Raw genomic sequence first — 24939 nt, forward strand, 5'->3', positions numbered from 1 at the left:
AGCGGATGCGGAGGCTGGTAGACCATCGACCTTCGTCATAACGCGGGCATCCGCATGCCCGCATATCGGCCGAGCACATGCGCCGCCTCCGTGTAGCCAAATAGAAAGGCGACCGGGGTTGCGAGGACGGCCACTTTGTTTTTAACGACGGCACGGCAATTAGCGCAGTTGATCTTTGTCGAACCAGTTCGTACTCAAACTAGAGCAGCGAGTCGCTAATCGTTTGATGTGTGCGGCGCTTTCAGCCTCAGGCGGAAATCCGCAGCAGGCGGGGAGTGTCCGCTTTGTGCGCCGCGACTATGCCGCCGTCGTCGAGCTTTTTCACACGGGAGAACAGTCCGAGATCCGGAAAGATTTGCCGGTGTCGAAAGCGAAACGACGAGGTTGAATCTCACACGCGATGCCAAGATTCGGAAACGCTGCGTTTTTACATCTTGCAAAATCATTTGAAATGAGTACTTCCTCTGAAGATCGGCACTTTTCTCTCACCAACCTTTCATGAAACGCGCCATTCAGAGATGGGTAGCGGGCAGTCGGATGCGAAAATTGAGTGCGCCGATATGATTTGCGCTCTTCTCCGACTTCCGCAAAGTTCCGTCGGCCGTATCCGTCGTTTGCAAAAGCGCGTCCGTCCGACAGACGCGCCTCAGGACAGATGTCGGAAGGAGAGAGCCACGGTTGAGCAATTAGGAAGCATTCCGTCCTCATTATTTGCAGGCCCGCCGGGCCATTTGGAAAGGGTTGAAAGGGGCCCCTTCCACTTTCTTGTTGTTTATATGATTGTCTGCCTTGAGAGCGGCCAATTAGCGTGCGCTCCACTTGCGCTTCCCGCCACCCGCATTTTCTCGTCGGGTGCCCTCTGCACATTCTGGGTCGGTTTCTGTTGAATTTCGGCTGCGCGAACTACGTGCTTATTTCTCGGTACGACTGCGGCAATATGGACGGGCTAGCACAGGGGTGGGCAAACTTTTTGGCTGGGGGGCCGCATTGACTTTTAAAATTTGACAGAAGGGCCAGGTCAGCACGAGCTATGGTACATTAAAAAAAACAAACTGCATTTGTTGACAGTCCATATCAAACATCAACAGAACAAAAGCATGAAAGTACGGTATTAATATACTTTTTTTAAATGACAAGAGTGTTGTTGATGACCTATTTTAGCCTGTGCATCGCTGCAGATGGGTTGTGATCAGACCGGTAGAAGTAGAGCGATACAGAGGTCCTAGGTGGTCGAAAAGATTGCCCCGCCCCCCCCCCTCCCCGTGTTCTGCAACTTCAAGTCAATGCGCCACCTGGCGGTGCAATGCCGGTCATTACAAGTCCAATTGAAATGAATGCAATCATTCACATCGAACCTTAATTGCGGACCGACCTTCGGCGGGCCGGATTAAAAAGACCAACGGGCCGGATTCGGCCCGCGGGCCGTAGTTTGCCCACCACTGGCCTAGCCTCAACCGATGGTCACGTGGGATCAAGGCAAATCTTGCGGTCGTGGCACGTCCGCTCGCGTATTATGCGGTTGTCAAATTCATGCTGTAAACGTTCGGCGTGTTGAGCCATCCGTCAGCCTGTCCCAGCCGTCTTCGGGCAGTAGACGGGGGACGCCCTGAACCGCTTGCCAGCCGGTCGCACGACGACCCATCGTACGGAGAGCACTGCAAGTATGTCCGTCAAACCGCTCGGGTAGCGCGCACAGAAGTCGGGCGGAGTCTTCTGGCTTTCACAGACTCTTTTATGAGAGGAAGTGACAAAGTTTCCCGCAAGCTCTTTCCGCTGACGATGACACACCGTGCCAAGAATGAACACGCGCATCAGGTCTGAATTTTAGACTTTATACTGAGGAGCAAACTCTCCTCATGGCCAGCATGGGCTCTACTCTTCTTCAGCGGCATTTTCTGATGATGACATATTTATTGTATATATATATATATATATATTGTATAATAATATATACAGTATATACTGTACATAATCTGATCTTTTTATGTCGCCGCTCACGTTACAAACTCAAATGTGAACGGAATAGCGTACAGTGGATCGCCCCAACATTCACGCCACTTGGAGTGCGAGCAAAATCGAAACAAACGTCAGCGCGCATGACTTCGCCGGAGAACGCACACGATGAGTCGCCAATACGTCTGCATTACAATCATTGGCGGGTGACAGTCGACAATTGCGATAATTGCCACCTCACAGGAATGCGTTTCAGTAAAGTAACAGATATTGATGTCGACTCATTGCGACCCAAATCGATTTGACGAACGACAAATGGCATTTCGAGATCCACTGTTGAAAAAACACGCGGTAAAGCTCGAAGGTCCCGGCTCCGAACCGCGCGCGTCATCAACCTGTTGCAAGTAAGCCGAAGGAATTTGAAAGGACTCGGCCTGCCTTGCAGTCACAACTCATTGTTAGCATAAAGCTCTTCGAGACAAGACGGCAACATCGGGTGCGTTTTAATAAGGCCCCTGTTTTCGTCACCCTCGGTGACGGGCGCGCGCGGGCCAGGTCGCGACCCGTCGTTAAAATGACATACCTGTACATTGACTCGGGTATTTTCAGCGATCGAGACTCCCAGGACGAAATATGGGAAATTCCAAAGTATTTCCGGAGGGCTTCGAGACCGCTAACTCCGATCCAAACAGAGTGGCGATTCCGAGTCGTGTCGGCTTTGACCGAATCCTTACGTAGGTGATTGCATTTTCTCCTTTGAGCATGCGGGCGCACGGATTTGTTCAAGTGTTTGTTGGAGGCTGTTTATTCAAGCGAGCTGACAAGTTTCAGATAGTAAAACTTGTTAATCATCTTAATTATCATTATTCGTAATTATCCCGGATGGCTACAGTTATATAGTATACAATTAGAATCCACTTCTATAATGCTCTTTGTTTGGCTTTGTTATCATTGCGTGAATAATGAACCCCCCCCCCTAAAACCTTTTCAAAAATGAAACTGCGCATTGTTTCAACATGCCACTCACTGTGTGTGTGTTGAGCGCCGCTTTGACAACCGCCGCAGGCTGAATGCAGATTTTTCAGTGAAACGCTACCATTTGCTTACGTTACAAGCGATAGAACGTCAATGTCTACGTTTGCCATCCACTTGACGAACCCCCGTCCGAAAAAAAGGGGCCACGCGCTTCAGACACCCATAGTCCATGGAATAGAATAGAGTCAATTGAACCACGGGTCCATTTGCTGATGAACTTGAAGTGACTAAACGCACAGGAAAAAAATGAAGTCAAACACAACTATTAGTAACCCTAAATATTTAATTGATAATTAAATTTTGAAATTAAAATTTTAATATTTAAAAAAAAAAAAAACGAGTGAGCGAGAAAATGAACCCCGCTGGTGGACGCAAGGCATTACTTTCACCTGAACTTACAAGAAAAACAAGACTGGGAAAGTGTGCATGCTTGCATTCAATATTGGGATTCCAACGTCAAGTCATTGTTAAAAAGTCATCCAAAGCCTCCGGGCAGCGGCAGAAATATTCCTGCTACTTCCTTCTCCTTTTTATTTTGATTAGCCTCAATTAAAGAACGTGTTTCACCATTATGTCATGTACTTCCTGCTTGGAAACGCCCAAGCGTTTCCAAGGCACTAATCAACTCAAATTGACTCGACTTTATTTATTGAGCACTTGAAAACAACCACCGCTGCATATAAAGTGCTGCGCGTGTGGCAAAAAAATGTGTCATCCAACAAAGACATTCGAAACAATACGTTTCGGAAAACGGTGCCGAGGCAAAACCAAAGAAGAAAAATATATTTTTAATATGAGTTTAAAGATGTGTAGCGTGGGGGGCTTGCCTAATGTTTAATTGGAGAGGGACGGGCAACGGAAAGGCCGCCATCCTCTCCGAGCCTCCCTTTGTACCTCAAGTAGCGTCTGCCCCGCTGACCTGAGGGGCGGAGGAGTAGAGGAGCTCGGAGAGGTCACGTGGGGTGAAATCATTTCAAGATTTGGAAACAAATAAAAGAATCCTCACAAGAACTCTAAAATGTACCGGGAGCCAGTGAAGGGGACGCCAGAGTTTTTTATGCTTCCAGTTCGGAGGCGAGCAGCAGCATTTTGGAGCGACTGCAGATGGCGGAAGGAGGATTTGCCGACTCCAAAATAAAGTGCATCACAGTCATCCCACGTGCGGTTGAGGAAGGAGAGGCTTGACCGTAGCCGGCTGCCTGGCACGGGAACAAAACAACAACTGGATTCAACAATAGCACCGATTTGACGGTTCCATTTAAAAGCACTGTGCAGTTTAAGAAGCAACTTCGAGACTCTTGGCTTTAGATAAGGCGGCAGGGGGCCCGAGTCAGCAGGGTGGGGTGTGCAAGAACCACTGGGACCAAACATCATCACTTCTCTTTTCATTGAAATTTAAGAAACGTCGTGCCATTCCTCAAGACGGAACAAAATGGCCCCGATGAGAAGGTGTCCGTTATGCTCGGTGGGACATACGTCTGACAGTCCTCCATACAGCGGTGGAAGGAAATACCACGATTTCTTAAGATGGGACCCAAGGGCGGCTGATACAACGAAAGCAGCAGAGGCCCCAGAAGGGAACCCTGTGGAACACCCTTAGACGGTAGGGCAGTTCGCGACTCGGAGCGACCGAGGCGAACACGGAAAGTTCTGTCAGCCCGACAGGTGACACGGTGCTTCACCAGTCACCTGAACCGGAAGGAGGCGGGTTACAAAATGCGGAAGCTAGTTGCGCGTAACCCCCTCTGGTACCAGCGAAAGAAAATTGTGGCTCGTGTAGGCGGGTGCGAGGGGAAAGAATTGTCAATCAGCGCATACAACATATAACAACGTAAAACAAACAAAACATCTCGGTCCCCTCCCACTCAGCCATCTCTAATGCACGGATGTCGACGAGTGGGAGAGTTTGACGCCAAACTGTCTGAAGTCTGCTGAGGAGTATTGTTATGAAATGTTTTGTGACAAGAGACAGCCGTAGGTCCACTCCTTGCTCCCGCAGCGCTGGCTTTTGTTGCGCGCTTCGCAATGGCACAGCGTAATTACAGCCTTGGCGGACTCACCCATCGCCAAGCCTCACCTCGCCTCGCCTCACCAAAGGAAGTGGAAGTGTGTCGCAAGCGGATCGGTGTGCGTTTTACCCTTCACTGACACAAAATCTTTTTTTGTTGTTGTTGTTGTCGTCACAGACCAAATGGCGGTCATTCCCCCTGACCCTCAAAAAGAGGGCCGCGATGACTCTGAACTTCATATAAGGGGACAGACGCCTCGTCACGTTCTTACAGCCAGGGGCCGCGCTTGCTCGGATGGGGTTGCCGGGAGCGATGGCGTCGTTTTGTTTGGGTGGTGCGGTGGCGTCTCTAATCTGGGTTGCGTGGCGCGCCGCTCGGCAAGGGTGCACAGTACACAAGTTCCTGCACGGCGAGACCCCGGATGTCACGGCCACCCCACCTAAAAGTAGCGCTTGGAGTTTTGTCCCTTTGTGCGATTGGGTTCGACACCCTCGGCCGAAGCTAACCTGAAGAAAAACAAAAGTGCATCATGAACCCTCTCGCAGCAAAAAAACAAAACAAAAACAAAACAAAGACACAATGCAGTCAGGCAGGTAACGTTCTCCTTACATTCGCCAAACCCACGCCTGTCCGTCGCACCGCCAGATTGCAAAACGGGAATCAACAGTCCTCAGTATGTTTCCGCAACTTCCAGGCGCCGCTTCTCGCATGTCGCATCATGTCGCTCAGGAAGCGATCGTCTCGGACCAGTGAACCTCCTCCTGCTCATCCCCTTGTTTTTTTTTTTCAACGGGTGTTTCAATTGCTCACACGCCAAGCTGGCACCCACGCACGCAATTATTTGAACGGAAACACAGTGAGCGAAACCTCTTGACGAGTCTCCAAACATTTTCTGCTTTGAGCGCATTTTGCAGGGCCAGATTTTTCAAATCCAGTCCACAGTTCTCTGCATAAGACGCGCCAATCTCACGCGGAGTCGCGTTTGCCATTTCAAAACTATGCCTTTGAAAATGACACGTGACTCATGAGCTTATCGGCCTCGCGATACGCGCCGCCTGGCGAAACACCTTCACGGTTAATTGTTCAACCACTTCAATCGGGCACTGAGCACTTTGAAAAGGTCACAGGTGGCATTTTTTACAGGGAGAGGAAGTGGAAAAGAGGAGGCGGGAGGGAGAGCGAGAGGACGAGTGACAGTCGTCGGTTCGGGTCGGACTTGCGAGTGTATGCGGAGCTTTTGCGCATGGTGTTCTACCTCCCTTGAAACTTGAATTTGCCGGCCGACTTCTTTGCCCACTTGCGTCGTGAGAACCCGAGAAGAGAAAAAGCATGAGCCTATGGCAGCATCGACACGGCAAGGAGGGTGTGCCCTCTCGCCACTCAGGAGAAGAATGCTGGAAGCGGATGAAAGGAAGCGAGAGCGCCGCCTTCCATGGGCAAGAATTCTCCTTACATTAGCCTGGTGGAATAATAATAATAATGATGATGATAATAATAATACATTTCATTTAGAGAGTGCTTTTTCAAAAGAACTCAAAGACGCTTCACAGCTTTAGAAGAAATAAACAATCTAAAAAAAAAAAAATTTATGAACAAAACAAAACAAAACCGAACAAGTACATTTTGAAAAGCGAAGGTCCATTGTTGAAATCAAATGTACACGAATAATTAAGAAAGCTTGCACTTGAAGTGGTTTTGTATCATACGGAGCGTCTAAGGTGAGATGGAAAAAGAAAACTTTTGTGTTCCCTCGCAAAGACTTCAAGATAACGCAAAGGGGGGGGGGGTCCCTCTACAAGAGAAGACTTTTTTTTTTCAATGGGCCTTTATGTACTTTCGGGTGGATGAAGCAACAAAGATTTTCACCCGTGGCGGAGTTTAATCGTATTTTACTTCGGTATTGGCTTGAAATACAAAGAGAAAAAAAAAAGATCTGTTCTCGAGCTTAAGCGAAAGACATCTGAAGCTGTCGTCTCTCAAACAGTCGTGCATGAAAGGCCACGGCACACAAACTGAAGATCTTTGCGAGGGAACGAAGGTCCTTGTTGTTGTTTTCTTTTTCTTTTTTTCCATTTCATGTCACCTTTAGGCCTCCGTAGTATCAGAACAACAAATAAGGAAAAAAAAAACACGACGAAACGTCTCATTCTGCCTTTTAACGTGTCTTGAAATGTTCTTTCATTTTTTTTCTGTTATTACAACTGACAACTGCAAACGTGCGGTCGCCGCTGTGGGTGCAGTTCGTGTCCAAAACCAGGAAACTGGAACGTCAAATGCAAGGGTTCGTCTCTTTTCAGCCATTATGCACACACACACACACACACACAGAGCTCGATCAGATATTAAAGTATCATTTCAAATGTTCAAATATGGGTAAACTTTAGAAAAAAAATAAAGGTCAGTAAAAATAATCGAGAACAAAAGGAGGAGAAAGATTTCTTTTTAAAATGGACGCTGGTCTCTTTCTCCGCGAGATACATAAAATGCTGGTTTTTGGTTCGATTCTCGTTTGCTTGTAAAGTCATGCTACTGATAGTAAAAGGCGATGATCGCTCTTGAGGAATAAATTGCTTGCGTTTGTGATACGTGTGAGCGCGCCCATTCGCCTGCTTTCAAGAGTGCGTTGTTTCTTTTGATCTTTGGCGGAGAAGGAATTAAAAATGCGTCTTGACACCACCGTTTACCTTATTCGTGAATCTGTCATTTTTAGAGAACCCCTGATTGTAAAACATCTTTCCACGAGTGTTTGAAAACATTTGCTGTGGCACTTTTAACCCGGGATAACGTGTCATGCGGGAGTTTTTTTTCACCCCCTTTCGCGTCCAGTTAAAAAAAAAAAAAAACACTCGCGGTGGCTCACATTTACACGTCGATAATTGCCAGCTCAAGAAAGTCATGTTTATTATCCTTTTGTATGGTTTTTGCTCTTTGCGCTTAATTGGGATGCTTCCAAAGACAAATTGGATTTAAGCGGCGATGACGAAGACGATTTCTGCGCCCCGGCGTCACTCGAGCCCTTTGGGCGATTGAGGCGACTGCGCCCTTTCCCGGAGAGCCAATGAGAGCGCCGCGTGCGAGACGCACAACGGCGCGCCGCACCGCCACGCCGCCTCACTCCACTTTGACACAGGCACGCAATCGTGCGCAGCGGACCCGGGGAGGAATCCAATATTACGTCTGCCGTTTCGGACAGAAATAGACACCTTTTTTTTTTCCTACTGATTTGAAGTTCGTTGTTTGTTTTTTTTTATGTGCGTGTGAACATTTTTGGGATGAATTATTAGGTCGGATGTGCGCGCCGTTGCCCAGAGAGTTTTTCGATTTGTTTTTGGCCGGCCTCACGATGGCCGTCGTCGTCCGCAGTTGGTGAGCCGGCATGGCTTCCGAGCCGCATCCCCGATGATGACGATGAGTTCGCTGGCGGACACTTTGGTCTCCCCCGACCCTTCCAAATCGGCCTTTTTGGAATGCGGCGGCCAGGGCTTCCCGGCTCACGCTCACCCGCAGTCCTCGCCGGGACTGGCGCACAACCCTTACCAGTTCCACGGCTTGCACGCGGCCGCGCGGCACGACGGGCCCTTCCCGTCGTCGGCGCCCTCCTACGGCCGCCCTCTCGGCTACCCGTCCTACCACAGCCCGGTGAGCGCGCAGCCGCCCGGGTCCTACCTGCCCTACCCGCACGCGGGCCACGGCGGCGGGCTGCAGGGGCGCGCCAGGCCGGAGGAGAAAGGTCAGTTCTTCGATTGGACTTGCGGATGGGATCGGTCGCGGCCACCTTTCGCGAGCTTTCGAGGCGCGCCGAGTCCGCGCTCGCGTTCCAAATCTGACGGCGGCGTCAAATGAAGTTCGTGGCCGTGAACGTGAACAAGGTGCGGTCACCGATCGCGGAGGGGGGCACGCTTGCTTTTGAGGCCTGCTCGCACTGACCGACTTTTTTTTTAATTTTTATTTTTTTAAGAAGTTTCCTCGGAAAAAACTTTCAATAGTCTCTCTCGGTTCTGCGTCTTTCGGGTCTATTTTCACCACCGACGATGCTCCCTCGCGCGGCACATTTTTGAGATTCATCTGACTCCGACGCAAAGATGTGAGACAAAAAAAAAAGAATAAAATCAATTAAAATGTAGGTTTTAAAAGGCGCTTATAAATAAAATGTATTATTATTATTATTATTATTTAAAAGAAGTGTTTCGGAAGTGAACGGTCATCTCCCCGCATAGAGCTTTATTGATTCGATTAGAAGCTAGTCAGCCCCCCACAGCTGCTCTTTCTGAATCTGGTTTGCTCATATTTGGTATGTGATCAATAATATCTGCATGTGCAAAATAGCTTCCAACTGCAAGTTGCCTATAAAGTCATATATATTGCTGCGAACACGTCTAATTTTAGACCCCCCCCCCCCCAAACCCGTCTGAAATCAATATCACGTTTGGTCCTTTTGCAAAAGTGAAACCTTTGGTCCTGTCCAACCTTGACTTTTCGCATCCTTCCTTGACTCCGACTTCGTATGTGCATTCCCAAGAGGGGAAAAGAAACAAAAGTGAAACGGAATGTTCTTTGCGCCGTAAACGTTCCCATCCGCGTCCGAGAGTTCGGCGAAGCCGGACTTTCATTTGCCCTTGATGGTGATCCGAAATGCTTCGGAACACTCGCAAGGTGCGCAGCGGTTCTTTGTCGTCACTGCGGGCAAAGTGCGGCCGAGTGAACGTATATTTGTCCGCGCCGGAAAAACGATCGGCCATCTCTTTTGTACAATCGTCGGCGAGCGGGAGCCATTCGTTTCCCAAAAGGTCATGTCTTGACCTCCACCGAAAACTACGAAATCCGCGTCTCCCAACCGTTCTGTCAAACGGAAATGTTGAGCCGCCGCGCGTGGCCTCGGACTGAGGCTTTCTCCTCCTCCTCCTTCCTCGAGCAGAACACGACAAGCCCACCGCGGTCTTGGAAAACGGCGAGCTGCGGCTCAACGGCAACGGCAAGAAGATCCGAAAGCCTCGGACCATTTACTCCAGTCTGCAGCTGCAGGCCCTCAACCAGCGCTTCCAGCAAACCCAGTACCTGGCTCTGCCCGAGAGGGCCGACCTCGCCGCCAAATTGGGCCTGACGCAGACGCAGGTAACGCGCGCGCCGAGCGCCGAACGCACTTTTCCCGCGACGGGCCGCGGTTCTCATGCAGGCCGGCTGTGAATTTCACCTCGCGCTTTTGTTTTTCTTTGACTTGTACGATCGAAGCCGAATTGGCAAAGTCACCAATTTGGACCATCATCCGTCATGTCGTGACAAAATCGCAGCGGCGTTCGAGGCCAACAGATTGATTGAAAGATGATCGTAAAGGGCTTCGTTATCGCATCGTCATTGTTATTGCATGGCCGTCGTTTAAAAGCTGGCGATAAGCTGCTGTGTGACTCCCTTTTTTTTTTTTTTGGACTTTCAGGTTAAAATATGGTTCCAAAACAAACGATCCAAGTACAAGAAGATCATGAAGAGCGGGACCTGCGGATCGGATGGAGAGCCCAGGTCGGCCCCGCTCCAGACTTCCGCCTCTCCGTGCACAGTCTGGGACATGAGCATGACTCCGAAAGGCCCACCGGTGCACTCCGGCGGCTACATGAACAATTTTGCCCACTGGTATCCGGGACATCCGCAGGATGTCATGCCCAGGACTCAACTGATGTGACATCTACTCGGATTGGAGGGCTTTTTTTTCCTTTCCTCCATAAAAAACAACTCCCCCATATCCGACATTGTTTACAGTGTGAGACACTGGAGCAAAAATTAAGTAAAGCGCAGCAAAAAAAAAAAAAAAATTCAATCTAGGGCGACTGGTTTTGGCTCCCGTTGCTCCAGCAGCTCTCGATGCACAGAAGTAAAGTGCAGCGAGGTACTGCACGCGGATTCTTTGGTGAATTTCTTGGTGTCACATGAAGAAAATGCAAAAAATGCAAAAAAGTGCCGATTTGCATGGTTGCATTAGGAATGCCGGCAATATTGCGGTGACTTCTTGGCATCTTTGAACTGGATCGAAACACCTTCGTTGACTGCCGTGCAACTCGTCGGCTATTATTAGCTCCAGTTGAAGGACCTGTTCTCTCTCACAAGCGAGACGTGAACACCGTATGACATGGAAAAAACAAACGGCAACCGCGATCAGACTTGGGAACAGCACGAGCACAATCTGCGCTCAAGTGAACCTCTTCACCAAATTCTGACCAAAGTTTTTTGCTTGAGGGCCGCACACAGAAAAAAATAAAATGGAAGGAGGAAAGGGCCATCTTCGAATCTCGAGAAAAGTTCTCCGGCATCAAAACAAGCAGCACCGAGTTGTTGTTTTTTTTTCTTTTTGGGAGTGAAAAAGGGCTCGGCGGTGCGGCGGGACGAGACTCCCCAATGTCGCCGCGAGGAAGGTTTGTCCCTTATGCTTCCGCGTGAAGCGTCCGCAGGCACGCGATGAAGGCCTCGCTACGAAAAAGCGAGGCGGACATTTGGGTATCGGCCGCGATTCGGGACAATTCTTTTCTTGGCAAATACATATGAATAGATTTATCGTGGGCTTATGTGGCACGAGCACGTGTGGGAAAGGGCTTTCCGGGAAGTTTTGCTTTCCTTTGGAAGTCTGGTTTTGGTTTAAAGCTTTGAAAAAAGGGACGGTGTAAAACAGGCACGTCCGGCTCCGGGCCCGCGGGGCCGCCGTCGCGCCCGCTTTCCGACTCCGCCCGATTCAGACGATCGGCTCGTCAGCCGGCTCCCAAGCGCCATTCCAACCATCCGGATGATTTGAATCGGGGGCGTTGCTCCCGGGAGGGTCGGAAAACAGGCGGGGCGGTGGCCCCCCGAGGACCCACTTTGGACACCCCTGGGTTAGAAGAACCACAAAACAATCAATTGTGATTCTTCAGAGTGTTTGAAATGTACGTGAAAGCTGCCGTGATCATTTTTAATCAATTGTTCAATTATTTGTCATTATTTTATCAAGGCATCCAACATGCGGCGTGTGTGATTGCCAACGGCTTCTCTCTCTCCATAAGAGACCTGCTCAATAATCACAAATTTCATTCAGTCTGTCATGAAATCCCCGAAAATCATCACGCATGTGTGAAATGAAGAATTCCTTGTGAGTGTCGAAACGATTAAATAATCAATACTGCACCGTAATAAAGTTTTTGGGGGGTTTTCTTGGCATCGGAACAGTTTGGGTTTTCTTTTGTTTCACTGAGCTGAATGCTACAAAGTGGACGGTGTCCTAATCCGTCAGTTTTCCTCCAGATATTTACAACTTTCATCACAATTGTGGGGAAAAAAAATCGGAGAAAGAAAATCCCAAAGAAAGAAACCGCTTCTCTTCCGCCTGCTGCCGTCAGGGAGGACGCTACCGATTTTGTCCACCCGGGCTGTCAGGAGACTCGACCCCCCCCCCCCCCCCCCCAAACAGACCCACCAATCCGGGCCTCCTGCTACCGATTGACAGACCGTGTTGTTTGGCCCACGAGGCACTGCCTCCCTTGAACAAAAACAAACGGTTTGCGCGTGGCTCTTTTATACTCGTGATCCTTTTGACTCATTCCACTGTGAAGATTTGCGACGGGAGTGAGAGAGAACGGCAATATCGCCCTGCGGTATTTGCACACTTGACGACCAAATGGACTTGAACTTGAGAAGACGGCGGTGAGGCTGGCCACCGTGCGCCTCAGGATTAGACGGCGGCGCCCAAGAAATGGCGGGGAGCCGATTTGGAGGCGATGGGGAACGAAGATGTCAAAGGGTTGGCCTCGGCTTCGGAACGAGCCCATCGCAGGGACAGCCAAGGTGTGGATGTGTTTTTAAGAGAGGGCTGATCGAGATGGCTCGGACACGCCCAGAAGGAGAACGGTCGGAGCGCGGCTTGCGCGGGGACATCAAATGCAAAACTCGGATGCCGAACGGTCCGATGACTCGCCACTGGGCAAAAACGCAGCGTGTCACGGGCCGAGGAAGAGGAAAGCGGTGAAGGAGTACGAGGCGACGGGAATTTACACGAGACCCAAACAGCGGGCGTCGCTTTTTATTTGCCTGTTCGTTTACACTCATGTGCTGTACAAATACAAACATGCTTCACTTGGAGCGCAACTGAGGTTGGGCAGGGACGCCTTCATAGAAACCAACACAGCCGTCTCCATGTTTAAGACCCCCCCCCCCCTCAACCCCCTCCCAAATACCTCCGTTTGTTTCGATTGAAATGCTGCCATTTGGAGAAATCGATCAGGAGAGCTGTGTGTCATCTGCATAGCCATGAATGGCGCTCCGCAGCAAATGACTCCAAGGTAACGTACGGTATAAAAACTGAACAAAAGGGGTCCAAGAATGGACCCTTGACGGACCCCACACGTCATGGGCATTCATCAGATTCGAACCTTCCAATCGTCACCAAATATCTCCAATCCTGCACCAAGTAGGACCTGAAAACATTTTGAGACCATTCGATTTCCCAACCCGTTGAAAACGATGCCATAATCCACCGCACGAAACGTTGCACTGCGATCCAATAAGACGAGCACCGACACCTTCCCCTGCGTCAGCGGTCCATCGTACATCATTGAGTGTTTTAATCAGAGGGCGGGGGGAAAAAAAACGCCTCCGATGTTCTCGATGGCGGTGGTGGCAAAGGTTCTACGGAAGAACACAAAATTCATTCTGCGAAGGCGCCCGAGTTGGAATATTCTTTTACCGGGATTGACGGGCGCGTGTCACCTTCCATTATGACAGCGCATTTGATGACAATTGCAGCACAGTATCCACTTAAACCAATTAAATTGTAATGATCATTTATGTTAATTCTCTACGATTATCTTTCTCTGCCTGTCAAAGTATTTGCCATTGTTTTTCAAGTGACGCTTCCATTAACATTGTGGTCATCAATTACCCTGTAACGCGACTCTTCGCGTCAGTTCGACGATTAGAGTGGAGCGGTGCCAGCAAGTATGGAACATCAACTAATCACTCTAATTACCGGGAGCTCAAAAGCTCGTCGCCCATTATCGTTGACATCGTCGAATACGGCGGACCGAAATCTAGCGCTCCTCTTTTTCTCGGGGATCCTTCGACGGATTAAAACCTGACTTTGACGGATTGCAAAAATGCAGACTCGGATAAACGGCGTTACGAAAAAAAAATATTCCTGGATAGAAAAGCGCACCGAGCGAGTATAAACAGAAAGTGCTGGTCCCAAGGAGCCGGGAAAAACAAAGCCTAAGCAAAAAGCTCTCGCAAAAGGCAAGGTGATAGTAAAGCCGAGAATATAAACGAAATGACAAGAGACCAATTACACGAAACAAAATAAGAGGAAGATCAAGGAGAAAAATTCTGTCAATACTTACAGACAAAGCATTAGAGTGCAACCCCCCCCCCCCCAAAACAAACAAACAAACAAACAAAAAACGACTACGAGGATATCAAGAGGTCTGGAAAACAACACTTGAGCATGAACAGCAAACACGTTCAGTAATTGGACAAGGACTCGGCAGCTTGGCAGTCCTGAAACACATGGCAAGGCTTGAGGGGAAACAAGGAACAGGTGGGCCTGCCGGCGGGCAACGCCCTTCGCTCCAGCTGGGGCTGACGACAACATTCGAAACGCAAAGAACATGACAGACGTCAGTTCAATGCTGAGATGTGGTTTCGGTGCCACCTTGGTGACCTTGATGTCACAAAGCGGCTGCTGACGAACAACATTCCAGCAATAATAACGGGAGCCAACGTGGACAATCTGACGGGAGGACGCTTGCGCACAACACTTGATGGCATCCCGAGCCATGTTGAGGATGGATTTTACATGCGGCAACTTCTTCTTTTTCTTTTTGACTTTGTTTTTACTCTGCTGTCTGCAGCCCGCTCGGCATTGTAAACGAGAATCTGTTCTTCATTTCAAGTTGAAGAAATGGGGGAGGGGGGGCAATAAAAGACAAACATAAAAACATCTAAATTCCATAGAAAGTACTGAAGAACAGCGCAACACGTTTGGGTTATAAACGCGAATCCAAATGGGCTGGTGTACCCTAACGAGCAGTGGCGGGCCGTGCATTTCAACCTTCGGCCTTCAGTGACGTCACATGCATGAACACAAGATCGGCTCGTCAGGCAGCACTTCATTTCAGGAGCATTTAAAACCATCAAGTCTGCATTCACAATTAAGAACAGGAAACTAAATTGACAGATATTGTCAAAAATAAAAAGATTTAAAAAATACTCAATAAAATGCCACCCAAATGACGCCGCGTGATCATAAACAAGTCTGTCCAATAAATCGCGCAATGTCGCAGTTTCATATTAGACACCAACCAAACAATAACAAAACAAACTATTCTTTGAAAATAAAGTTAACAGATCGTTTGCATTTTGAGAATCGGCTATACAACAGCAAATAACTGAAAATGTTGAGCAGCTGAGAGTGAACGAATTTTAGTGCACAAAGCTGACTACAATGCACCATTCTAAATTGCAGGTGAGATGATTTATTTGATACATTTTTGTATCTTTGTCATTTTATTTCATGACCATTTATACTAACGAAATAAAATAACAAGAAGAAATGTAAAATAAAATTCGGTTACTCACCAATGTAGTGCCTGTTCACTGAGCTGCAGATGGACGCGAGTGTCCCCAAACGTTTTGAAACGCACCGTAGCTTGCAAGTGCCCAGACGTGCTCTGATGTTTCCTTGCTGCCTTGGTAAAACAACCTAAATGGGTAAATCCGGTGGAAGGTCCGTCTTGAAAATTGTGTGCAAAGTAGTCCTGCAAGCAGATCAACGTCTTCTCCTTCGGCCATTTTGGGTCAAAATGCAGCAACAGCTCCCACTAGCAGGCGCTCATCCAATCACCGAACGCGCACGTCCAGTGTCGACGTCAGGCCGGGGCAGACTCGTGATCTGATTGGCTATTGCAAGCTGACTGTGCCCGTTCATTGAGAGCGCACAGGGGCCTGCTCTGTTTCGTCTGAAGGCCCCGAGCAAGTTTAGTTGACGTGGCAACACAAGCTAGCTGAAATATGATTGGTTAAAAACTCTACCGTAATAAATAAGTTATTTAGCGAGTGGCTTTCAATGTTATTTTAAATAACATTGAAGTGGAAATAATATGACGTAAAGAATACAGAGAATAATTTTGTTGACATATTTATGAAAATAAAATAACATAAATTAAATGTATGTTATTCTCAGAAAAGTAAATGTATTAAATTTACTTTTCTGAGAATGTTTAGGCCAGCAGAGAAGGCCTCGCTGGCCCTGACAGAACGCCACTGCTAACGAGTCAGCCATTTTGAAATGCTTGCACAACGCAATGACATCCAACACAAGATGTGTGCCCCAAATTCTGCCTTTATTTATTTACAGAAAAACGGTCAATCGTTACCGGAAATGATGATCAACGAAGCAAGCCGACAGAAAACTGTCCACGGCGGTTAAGTCTTTCCAAAATATGCATTAGCCCACGTGTGGTTTTGTAGGTTGTAGCTGGAGGCAAGGAAAAGAAAATCTTTCTAGCCACTCTTGTAAAGCAGTTGCCTTCCGCTGCCGGGTTTTGATGTCATCATCTTGTCTCATTCCTTCCTGGTCCACCGGTGTCAAACTGTAAAATACTATCAAGCCTCCAACTTGTTGACGGATCGTGATCAACTCTTGCCGGGTGTTCACCTTTATGATTATGTTTGCGTGGAGGTTTTTTTTTACTGAATAGTTTTCTGGCAAATACCAGCTGTTTTTTTTCTCTTTTCTGTGACTCTTAGCACTTCAAGACAAAAAATGTTGTTTAGTCATCTTTGGAATCTCATACTTGTAAGTGCAGTCTTCAGCTGGAGAAGGGTGATTATTCTGTTGAGTCACGATCAGTCGCGGCGTGAGTAAAAATCCCGTTGCCTCGCGGCAAAACATCCGCAGGTCACTACAAGTCCCGCTTGGGATGTTCAGACACATTCTTCTTTGACACCTGGAAGCCGAGGGCTCAACGCAGGAAGGTAAATAAACACGGTCGGTGTCCTCTGAGATACAAGGCACTCCCGTTTGTTTTCCTGGGCTGAGATCAACATGACCTCACTCAATTTTCTCATCACTACGCATGATGACATTCCAATCCCGGCAAACTTCTTTCGCGACAGGGTCTTGCACAACTAAAAATAGTTGTTGTTTTATTTGTTACGTGAAAGAAATCTGATGAGATGAAAAGTCGAACACTGTGTTGCTGAGGATGGAAAGATAAATACTTTATTAATGTGGGAAAAAAAACAAACGAACATTAAAAATACATTTTTTAAAACTACAATTATTATTTCGGTATTTTTAATATTTGCTTGCCAATCACACCAGTGACGATCTCCATCTGCGATCTCACCACCGTTTGTGATCGGCCAATCTGAGATCGATTATTTAGGTCTTCGTGCTCCGAGTCGGCGACCGCGGGAATTTCGTCACTTCACGATTCTGCCGAGGAAGCAGCACGCGGCGACTGCCGTCATTCTTTTCACACAGTTTATGAAATAAGAATGACTTCCATTATTTCAAACAATTTTCGACAAATCATAAGTTGCACTGAATTTAATTACACGTGTGTTAATCGTGAAAGCGATCTTGTGATGGCTTCTTTCCAAGGGAGCCGTTTTCAAAGGTGAACCTGCGGGTTTGGTTTGTTGCAACCACGAAAAAAAACCAGCTTGTTTGTCACGTACACACCCATTCCCCATCAGAAACACACACACACACACCCCTCATCCCCCTTAGCAACTGTGGACCACATGAAAGGAAACGTGCTCGTCTCTCCGTTGGACTGGTGTATTATTAGATTGGAAAGACTCCAGTTGAGCTGTCCCCTCCCAAAACCTTCGCTGTGTGCACGCATGCGAAATGTTACGTGTGGGGAATTATTTCAACGAGTCAAATGTTTTATTTCAAATATTCGGATTGCTATACCAAATTTGATCCAAAAATATAAATAAAATAGTATATCAAATATCAATAAAAGCACAATTTGCCTCACACATTATACATATATATACAGTATATATATATTAGTGTGTGAAAATGTGAATTTACAGTATCTGCCCCTTCTATAGTACAATATTGTGTCAAATGCTGCCCACTCAACATGCATTGCGGCCTGCTCATCCTGGAAGGGGGATACGCCCATCTGCGGCCCCTTCTCAAGGTTTCTCTCTTTTTTTTTTTTTTTTTTGGTTTTTCCCCAGATGGGGATTTTGGAGTTTTGCCTTGGCCTCCTTGGGAGCTAAGGTTAGGGGATGTCGTCAAACTTTCAGACTGTTTGTGATGAAGGGCCATGGAAACAAATGTGACTTGACTTGAATGTGACATTTGAATTGTCGTCTTGAACACGCTTACTTTGCGTCTGTGATTCATAGGTAGGGCAAGCAAAAGTGCGTAGCAATCCGGAAGCTCTCATTAAGAACAAAGAAAGCACACCGTGTGACCGTGTTGACTCGAAGCCACTCCCACTTTTGCAAATCGATGCCAAAAACTAGAATTTGAAAATGCTGTCATGGCAACTTGACAAACAACGCTGTACTGTATAAGTTGATGATGATGATGCAAATGTTTGTGTCCTGTTCCATCAATAGCATAAATAGCCAATAAAAGGCTCACGGTCAAGCGGCATGGCCGGAGAAACTTGTTGAGGCGCGTTTGGTCTTTAACGCCTGACCTATGAGTCATAGGAGTCCTGAAGAGAAAGCGATAGAGTAGCACGGAGAGGTTGTCTGCACACGGTTCCCCCATTAGGAAGTTAATTACCACCCTGTTGCATCCTCATACCTCAATGACAAAATAATTGCAACGGTGAATGACACCATCGACACAAGCCTTAATTGTCAGACCGAGGGCCCAAATACTTTCTGAGGGTTTGGTAAATGTCACAGCCTTGTTTTTACGTAACGACCGTGACAAAAGGCCACGCCCGGCTTTCTGCTTCCAACATATCCCCCCCCCCCCAAAAGTTCAAAGAGCCAACAAATCGAGCAACATGAGGTTGAGAGATGACGTGCCTGTCAAACGGCGTAACCTCCGCCCGCCCCGCTCAGACTCGTAAACAAATGAGTCCTCACCTGAAAGAGCGTCGTGAGCTTTCTGGCCACACGCTGTGCTTGTACGACGACTTTGGAATGACTCAGCCTTCATCCACGAGCAACCGTTAAGAAGCGGGTAGGATGGCGACGCCCTCTAATTTGTTTGATTTCACTCTTTTGATCAAATCTGCCTCAGAGGACTGAATCATACGGAGGGACTTTTTTTTCACAGTCTCTCAATGCCGTCGCATATTATCTTCAAACCCCGACAAGTGTGAGGCATCGCCCAAACGACTCGTTGCAGAACGCAACACTGCAGTGAGTCGATGGCTTCATGTGTTCAATTAAAGATTTCCAGAAGGCTGACGCCAGTCGCACGGTGCCAACACGCGATATGTTTCGCGAAAGCCAGACGTGTCCTTCGTGGACGGCGGCCCTTTCATCCTTCCATTTTTCTGTATGTGGACCTCGAACGACAAAGTGAGGACACCCCTGGTCTATCCGGGGGGCCGCACCGGAACTCCGCATCAAGAAAAGCTCGATTTGGGATTTTCGTTTGGCTTCGAGCGGAAGACGACGACGCGGGGCGGGTAAAGCCGAGCTGCAGTCGGGGACGGGAAAACCGTTTTCGCAAGGTGTCAATTTGGTAAATAAAACAGAAAAGCCGAGGTGGTCACCCGTCACAAACGCTTTTGGTGTGAGAAGCCAGACTGACGTATGTCCAAAGCAAACTGACAACATTTCACACGGGGCGGGCAATGAATGTTAAAACCGTGCTGGAATGTGATTATTTGAGTAGAGCCATGGAGAAAGGGAGGTTCACTATCCCACACATCTTTAAAAAAAAAAAAAAGGATCTTGAAGAGTATCAGTAGTAGTTGGTCTTTGGCTCCAATCGGCATGAAGCAAACCAATACGTTTGGGCACTTTGGTCACGTTGAAAAATATGACGAGTACATTTTCATCCTGCTTTGGAGGCACACCTACAGGTCTTTCGGGATGATCCAAAAACGCCCCTTCTGTTGAACTTGAGCGGGTCCGATTCAGTAAACGGCTCCGACGGGAGCAGGCGGCGCCGCTGACGATGGGTGGCGGGCGGCGCCGTTGGTTGCCTGCGAGGCCAAATGTGCGTCCCGCTGCTGCTGCTGGTACCAATTCGGGTGCGCGTACTCGTCCATGTAGACAGAGGAGGAGGAATCAGCTGAGGGCTGATAGGGTTGCTGCCCCCTGCTGGTAGGGTCCAGCATCGCACCATTCTGGAGGCCGGCGCTCAGGTTGGTGTCGCTGCCGGCCGCGCCGCTGGCGGCATCGGCCACGCCGTCGTTGTTTTCCCAAGCGGCCGGCGATGGGGGAGAGTTGCAAGCCATCGAATCGCTCGCCTCCGGGCTGTGCTCCAGCGCCATTTCCCCCAGCGGAAACTCTCCGTTCTTGTACAGTTTCTTGAATTTGGAGCGCCGGTTTTGGAACCATATCTTCACCTGCAACCAAAGGTATCGTGTGAAGAAGGCCTGCCGTATGCATATATTATATACGTATACGCACACATATATAATTAATTAGGCGAAGCCCGATGCACATTTCCTTTTTTTCGGTACGCGACCATCGGAGGAAAAAGTTTGGAGGAGCTCCATTTGCTCAACCCGTATTGTTTTGTGTTTTTTGTTATTGTAAAGTGTCCTTGGGTGTCTTGAAAGGCGCTTATAAATAAAATGTATTATTATTATTATTTGACGCGCAGGTGTCGTTGATCATTTCACCACTAGGTGACATCCAACTACCATTTCTTTTCAGTCATTTCATTCCTCTCACCACACGAGGCGTGTCAGAAAAGTTTCAGTGCTGGTCTCACGCTTTTGTTTTGTTTGTTTGTTTGTTTGAATCCAACCTATCCGTACTCCACCCGGAGTCGAATGCACTTTGTCGGGATCCTTTACAACTCGGTCATCTTGACGTCATCAAAACGGGCCCGATCGAGTGTGAGAAAAAAATAATCGAGCCATCTAGATCACGCAGAGCCAGGTGGGGGGAGGCGGCAGATTTCCCCAGCACAGCAACGTTATTCTTTGCCAGGAGCCGTCGGATGCTCACGCCGCTGTGGGCTGGCATGTCTTGGCCTAGGTCGGCTTTGAACACCCTTAAGGGAACGCCTCGATCAAAGCCGAGAGCTATCTGGCTTTTCTCGTCGCGAGCGGCTCACCTGCGTCTGCGTCAGGCCCAACTGCGCGGCCAGCTCGGCCCTCTCCGGCAGGGCCAAGTACTGGGCCGACTGGAATCTCCTCTGGAGGACCGCCAGCTGGTAGCTGGAGTAAATTGTCCGCGGCTTGCGAACCTTCTTGGGCTTCCCGTTGACCATCCGAATCTCCATCTCGGGCTCTTCTTTCACTAGAGGAGCATATCAAGGAGGTTAGGTTTGCTCGTCTCGGGAAGCCGCTTCATCTCCACGTTTGCCGATGAGAAACCGCCGTCTTCTCTCACACGCGTCACACAATAAAAGCAGCTGAAAAACGGGTCCCCACGAAGCGCAGATCGAGCACAGAAATAGCCGCTCCGGTCCCTCCGTTTCAAAGAAATTCCACCGGCGCTCCAAACTTATAATTTTGGTCTGAGTGTCCCCTCGAGTCGGGGCGGGTGGTGGAGATTTATTGCCGCGTTTCATGTCGTCTGAAAAACTGCTTCTATACATACATACGTTGCCTCCATTGCTCTCGCGTCGCTCTCTCTCGCCCTTTTACAACGTCTTGAAGTTAGCCTCGATCAATAACACCGGCCGTTTATCCGTTAGCAAATGGCAAAAACATCAAAAGAAAAACAATACAATCCAACTCTGGCCAAGTTGTCATTTTTGGAACGTCAGTTTCCTTTCATGTAAAGCGATAACAACCCAACCCATCCAAAGGTCTGTTTTAAGTCTCCCAAAAGCGGTCCATTTGTTATCCGAGAGGAATTCGTGACGGTAAACAACACGTGTTCCTGAATTCATTTGGGGCGTGGCCACATGACAGGCCTTGCGTGATAAGCAGCCGGCGTTGTAGGAATGATTCAAAGGCCGAGGCTGACTGACATGTGGTGACGCCTGATGTGCTGCGTGGCTGCGGGCCAAAGTGTCCCGGAGACATTTCCAGCTAACTCCCGACTGGAATGTCGAAAAAAAAAAGAACGAAAGAAAAAAACAAAAACGCGCACCAGTCTGTCGAGTTTGTTCACACAGCGATGCCCGGCGAGGTCAAATCAAGATGACGCGACCCGGTGAGTGCAAACGCATCGAACTCCGTTTGTTTAATCATAACTTTGATCATTCGATTCACAGTAGATTTTCACCCGTTGACCTAAAATACAATCGGCAATTATTTCTGTAAAAATTGTAATCAGAGATGACTTCACGCGTCCCCGAAAATACTTTAGGTGCCGATTTTTTATTTCTTTTTTGGTAGCGCAACAGGGTTTTGACATCTTTCCATTTCAAGAGTCGCATATCAAATAATGGAATCTTCAAAACGGTCAAGAGGCGAGCGGCGGCATTCTGGACCAACTGGAGAGGCTTCACGGAGGACTGGCCGACTCCAACGTAATCCGGTCGAGATGTGACGACGAAGGCACGAAGGACGGTTTCAAAGCTTCTCAGCAGGTTCTGGAGAGGCTTGTTCACGATCCTGATCATTTCAATCAGCGGTGTTGCAGATGGAAAACGGGCACGACTATTGGGAATGTGGGGTTCGCTTCACTGAAAATTCCAAATCGGCCCGAGTTGTGAACGTGTTGTCGGCGTGTGCCTACATGTCCTGCAAATGGGCTGGCGACCGGTCCGGGGTCTCCCCTGCCTCTCGCCCGAAGCAAACTGGGACAAGCTCCGGCTTACCTGTGACCCGAATGACCTTCGAGCGATCTCGAAAATGGATGACGGATCCGAAAGAAGCGCTTCAATTCACGGTTGTTCAAAGCGCACGGAACCATTTGAGAAGCGCTCAGGAAACTGCTGTCCTCGCTGGAGCTTTTCCTTCACCACAAATGATTTTCTTTTGGTGCCCACAGACTGCATCCTGAGCCACTTTCCTCCACTTTTCGGTTGCAGAATGAATCTTCAGTGAGACTCTGATGCGGAAGACATGATCCTGCTTCAATGTTTCCAACCTTCCTCTCCAGCCCCGTGACGTCACTCCGATGATTACGGTAGCTGGTCCGCTGACAATGAACTTATTTGCTCGTTCGGGTTCGGTTCGAATGAAACGATTGGACGGTTGTTGTTTTTTCTTTTTCTTCCCACTCGAACCAGTGCACTTATAGTATCGGTATCTCTTTTGATCTTTTTCCCTTCTTTTGTTTTCAGCAATAGAAAAGCAAGCAAAGAGGGCAGGGTCTCGTTCAGCAATGACATTTGGGCCTCTGAATTCCAGGTGGCTCCGATCATATGATGAGCGGGGAGTAGGGGATGCTGCACGAGGCGAGGAGAGAAGTGGGAAGGAAGATGGGACGCCTCGAGTGTCGCCTTGATTTATTCCACCAACCAAAAAAAAATTCATCTTTACTTTATGGGCCTCATTAACATTTTCTCTACTACAAGCCACCTGGCACAAATTCAACTCTTCCGAGATTTTTTCCCGGTATTTTTAAAAATGTTATTTAGGGTTTTTTCCCCCGTTTGTTTCAGGTGTTTTTGGGACGAAAAAAATCATTTTCCGTGGTGAATTGATATCGGGGTTTATCAATGGGTTTCCTTTTAAGAATTTGGGAGGTTTATATATAAAGAAAGAGGACTTTCCAGTGCATCTCATGGCCTTCAACTCTATGCCGATTTCTGAAATTCTTTATGCACGTAAAGAAAGTGGAAGCGAAAGGAAGGAAATTTGTGCCCGGTGGATTCTTTCTTCCGACTTGAAAACGAGTTACCGTCCCACTCAATTTCTTCGGTATATTCAATATCCGGCCATGATGAGGCGTTCACGGTCGTCACGGCCCTCGGACAGCAGCGTCTTTCCATTTCAAGCGCGCACGTCGTGTGCACGATTTCCCCCAAAAAGCACCTAACTCCCTCGCCGGGCGTATTCTGAGAACGTGACTACGTTTGATTTGGCTTCACACGACGTTTCGTTCGCCCTTACTTGCTCCGAGCGGGCTCTCGGTGTCCAACGTCATCTTGAGCTTTTTTTTTTTCGCGTTTCTTCCCGATGACAAATCAACTTGAGCGGATTGAGAGTTGAGCTCACTCACCGCTGTCTGGTAGCGTTGCCTGCGTCTCCCTGCCGAAGCCCCCGGGCTCTCTGTACGCCGAGTGCGGGTAGGCGTACTCGGTTTTTCCACACGGAAAGGCGCCACCGGGGACCATCCCGTTCAGGTTGTAGTGAGCGTACGCGTAAGGGCTCGCGTGTGGAGTGGAGTAGGACTGCTGCGCCGCGTAAAAGTCCTGCGAGCCGTGGAGAGCGGCGCCGTGGCCGCCGTAGAAGCCCGCGTCCGCGGTTGGCGTTTCCGCCGCCAGGCTCGGGGAGCCGCGGAGGTTGGCTTTCTTCTCCTCGAACGCGGGTGATGGCAGCCCGTTCATCGCGGAGGCGAGCGTTCCGTAAACACTCCGGGACAAAAGAGACAAGAGTGCGGAGCTGGCGTTCCCGAGCCGTCCACGGTGGCGGCGCCCAGCCCACAAGTGGAGCTCCTAATTACAGGGCGCGCCGAGCCGGGCAGGAGACAAGGAGCGCGAGTCTCCCTCTCATTGGCTCTCCTTCGCACTCCCAGCCTCTGCCCCGGGGCCAAGACGGCACTGCTCGTCGCCTGTCTGACTCCCTTCTTCTCCCCGCAGAAACCTCCAGCGAACCTCTCCCTAAAACCTTAAAGACGCCGAGGCGCACTAGCAACCGACCGCCCCTCAAACAAACAAAAGAACTTTTTCAACTCACCTGCTCGCGCCACTAAATTCCAC

The 24939-nt window shown here is 48.7% G+C and overlaps 2 protein-coding genes across 2 annotated transcripts; one reads left to right on the forward strand and one right to left on the reverse strand.

The window, feature by feature from the left end:
- The first annotated feature begins 8001 nt into the window (after nt 1-8001).
- Nucleotides 8002-12179, forward strand: LOC147192278 (homeobox protein Dlx4b-like). Its single transcript, XM_086133942.1, has 3 exons — nt 8002-8727; nt 9913-10109; nt 10429-12179. Exons 1-3 carry the CDS (start codon nt 8397-8399, stop codon nt 10669-10671), a joined length of 771 nt encoding a protein of 256 aa, XP_085990068.1. The 5' UTR covers nt 8002-8396; the 3' UTR covers nt 10672-12179.
- Nucleotides 12180-17243: 5064 nt separating this feature from the next.
- Nucleotides 17244-24869, reverse strand: LOC147192279 (homeobox protein Dlx3b-like). The gene is made up of 3 exons (XM_086133975.1): nt 24240-24869; nt 21232-21416; nt 17244-20512 (listed from the first exon to the last, which is right to left on the reverse strand). Exons 1-3 carry the CDS (start codon nt 24565-24567, stop codon nt 20078-20080), a joined length of 948 nt encoding a protein of 315 aa, XP_085990101.1. The 5' UTR covers nt 24568-24869; the 3' UTR covers nt 17244-20077.
- Between the last annotated feature and the right edge of the window lie 70 nt (nt 24870-24939).

Source organism: Hippocampus guttulatus, chromosome 16 (genome assembly GCF_054856545.1).
Source record: "Hippocampus guttulatus isolate MCC_2025c chromosome 16, RoL_Hgut_1.0, whole genome shotgun sequence".
Lineage (NCBI taxonomy): Eukaryota > Metazoa > Chordata > Actinopteri > Syngnathiformes > Syngnathidae > Hippocampus > Hippocampus guttulatus.

Coding starts and splice junctions, on each gene's coding strand:
- LOC147192278 (XM_086133942.1), top strand. CDS start 8,397: ATGATGACGATGAGTTCGCTGGCGGACACTTTGGTCTCCCCCGACCCT. Junction 8,728..9,912: donor CGCCAGGCCGGAGGAGAAAG/GTCAGTTCTTCG, acceptor TTCCTCGAGCAG/AACACGACAAGCCCACCGCG. Junction 10,110..10,428: donor TGGGCCTGACGCAGACGCAG/GTAACGCGCGCG, acceptor TTGGACTTTCAG/GTTAAAATATGGTTCCAAAA.
- LOC147192279 (XM_086133975.1), bottom strand. CDS start 24,567: ATGAACGGGCTGCCATCACCCGCGTTCGAGGAGAAGAAAGCCAACCTC. Junction 21,417..24,239: donor GGCAACGCTACCAGACAGCG/GTGAGTGAGCTC, acceptor ATGCTCCTCTAG/TGAAAGAAGAGCCCGAGATG. Junction 20,513..21,231: donor TGGGCCTGACGCAGACGCAG/GTGAGCCGCTCG, acceptor CTTTGGTTGCAG/GTGAAGATATGGTTCCAAAA.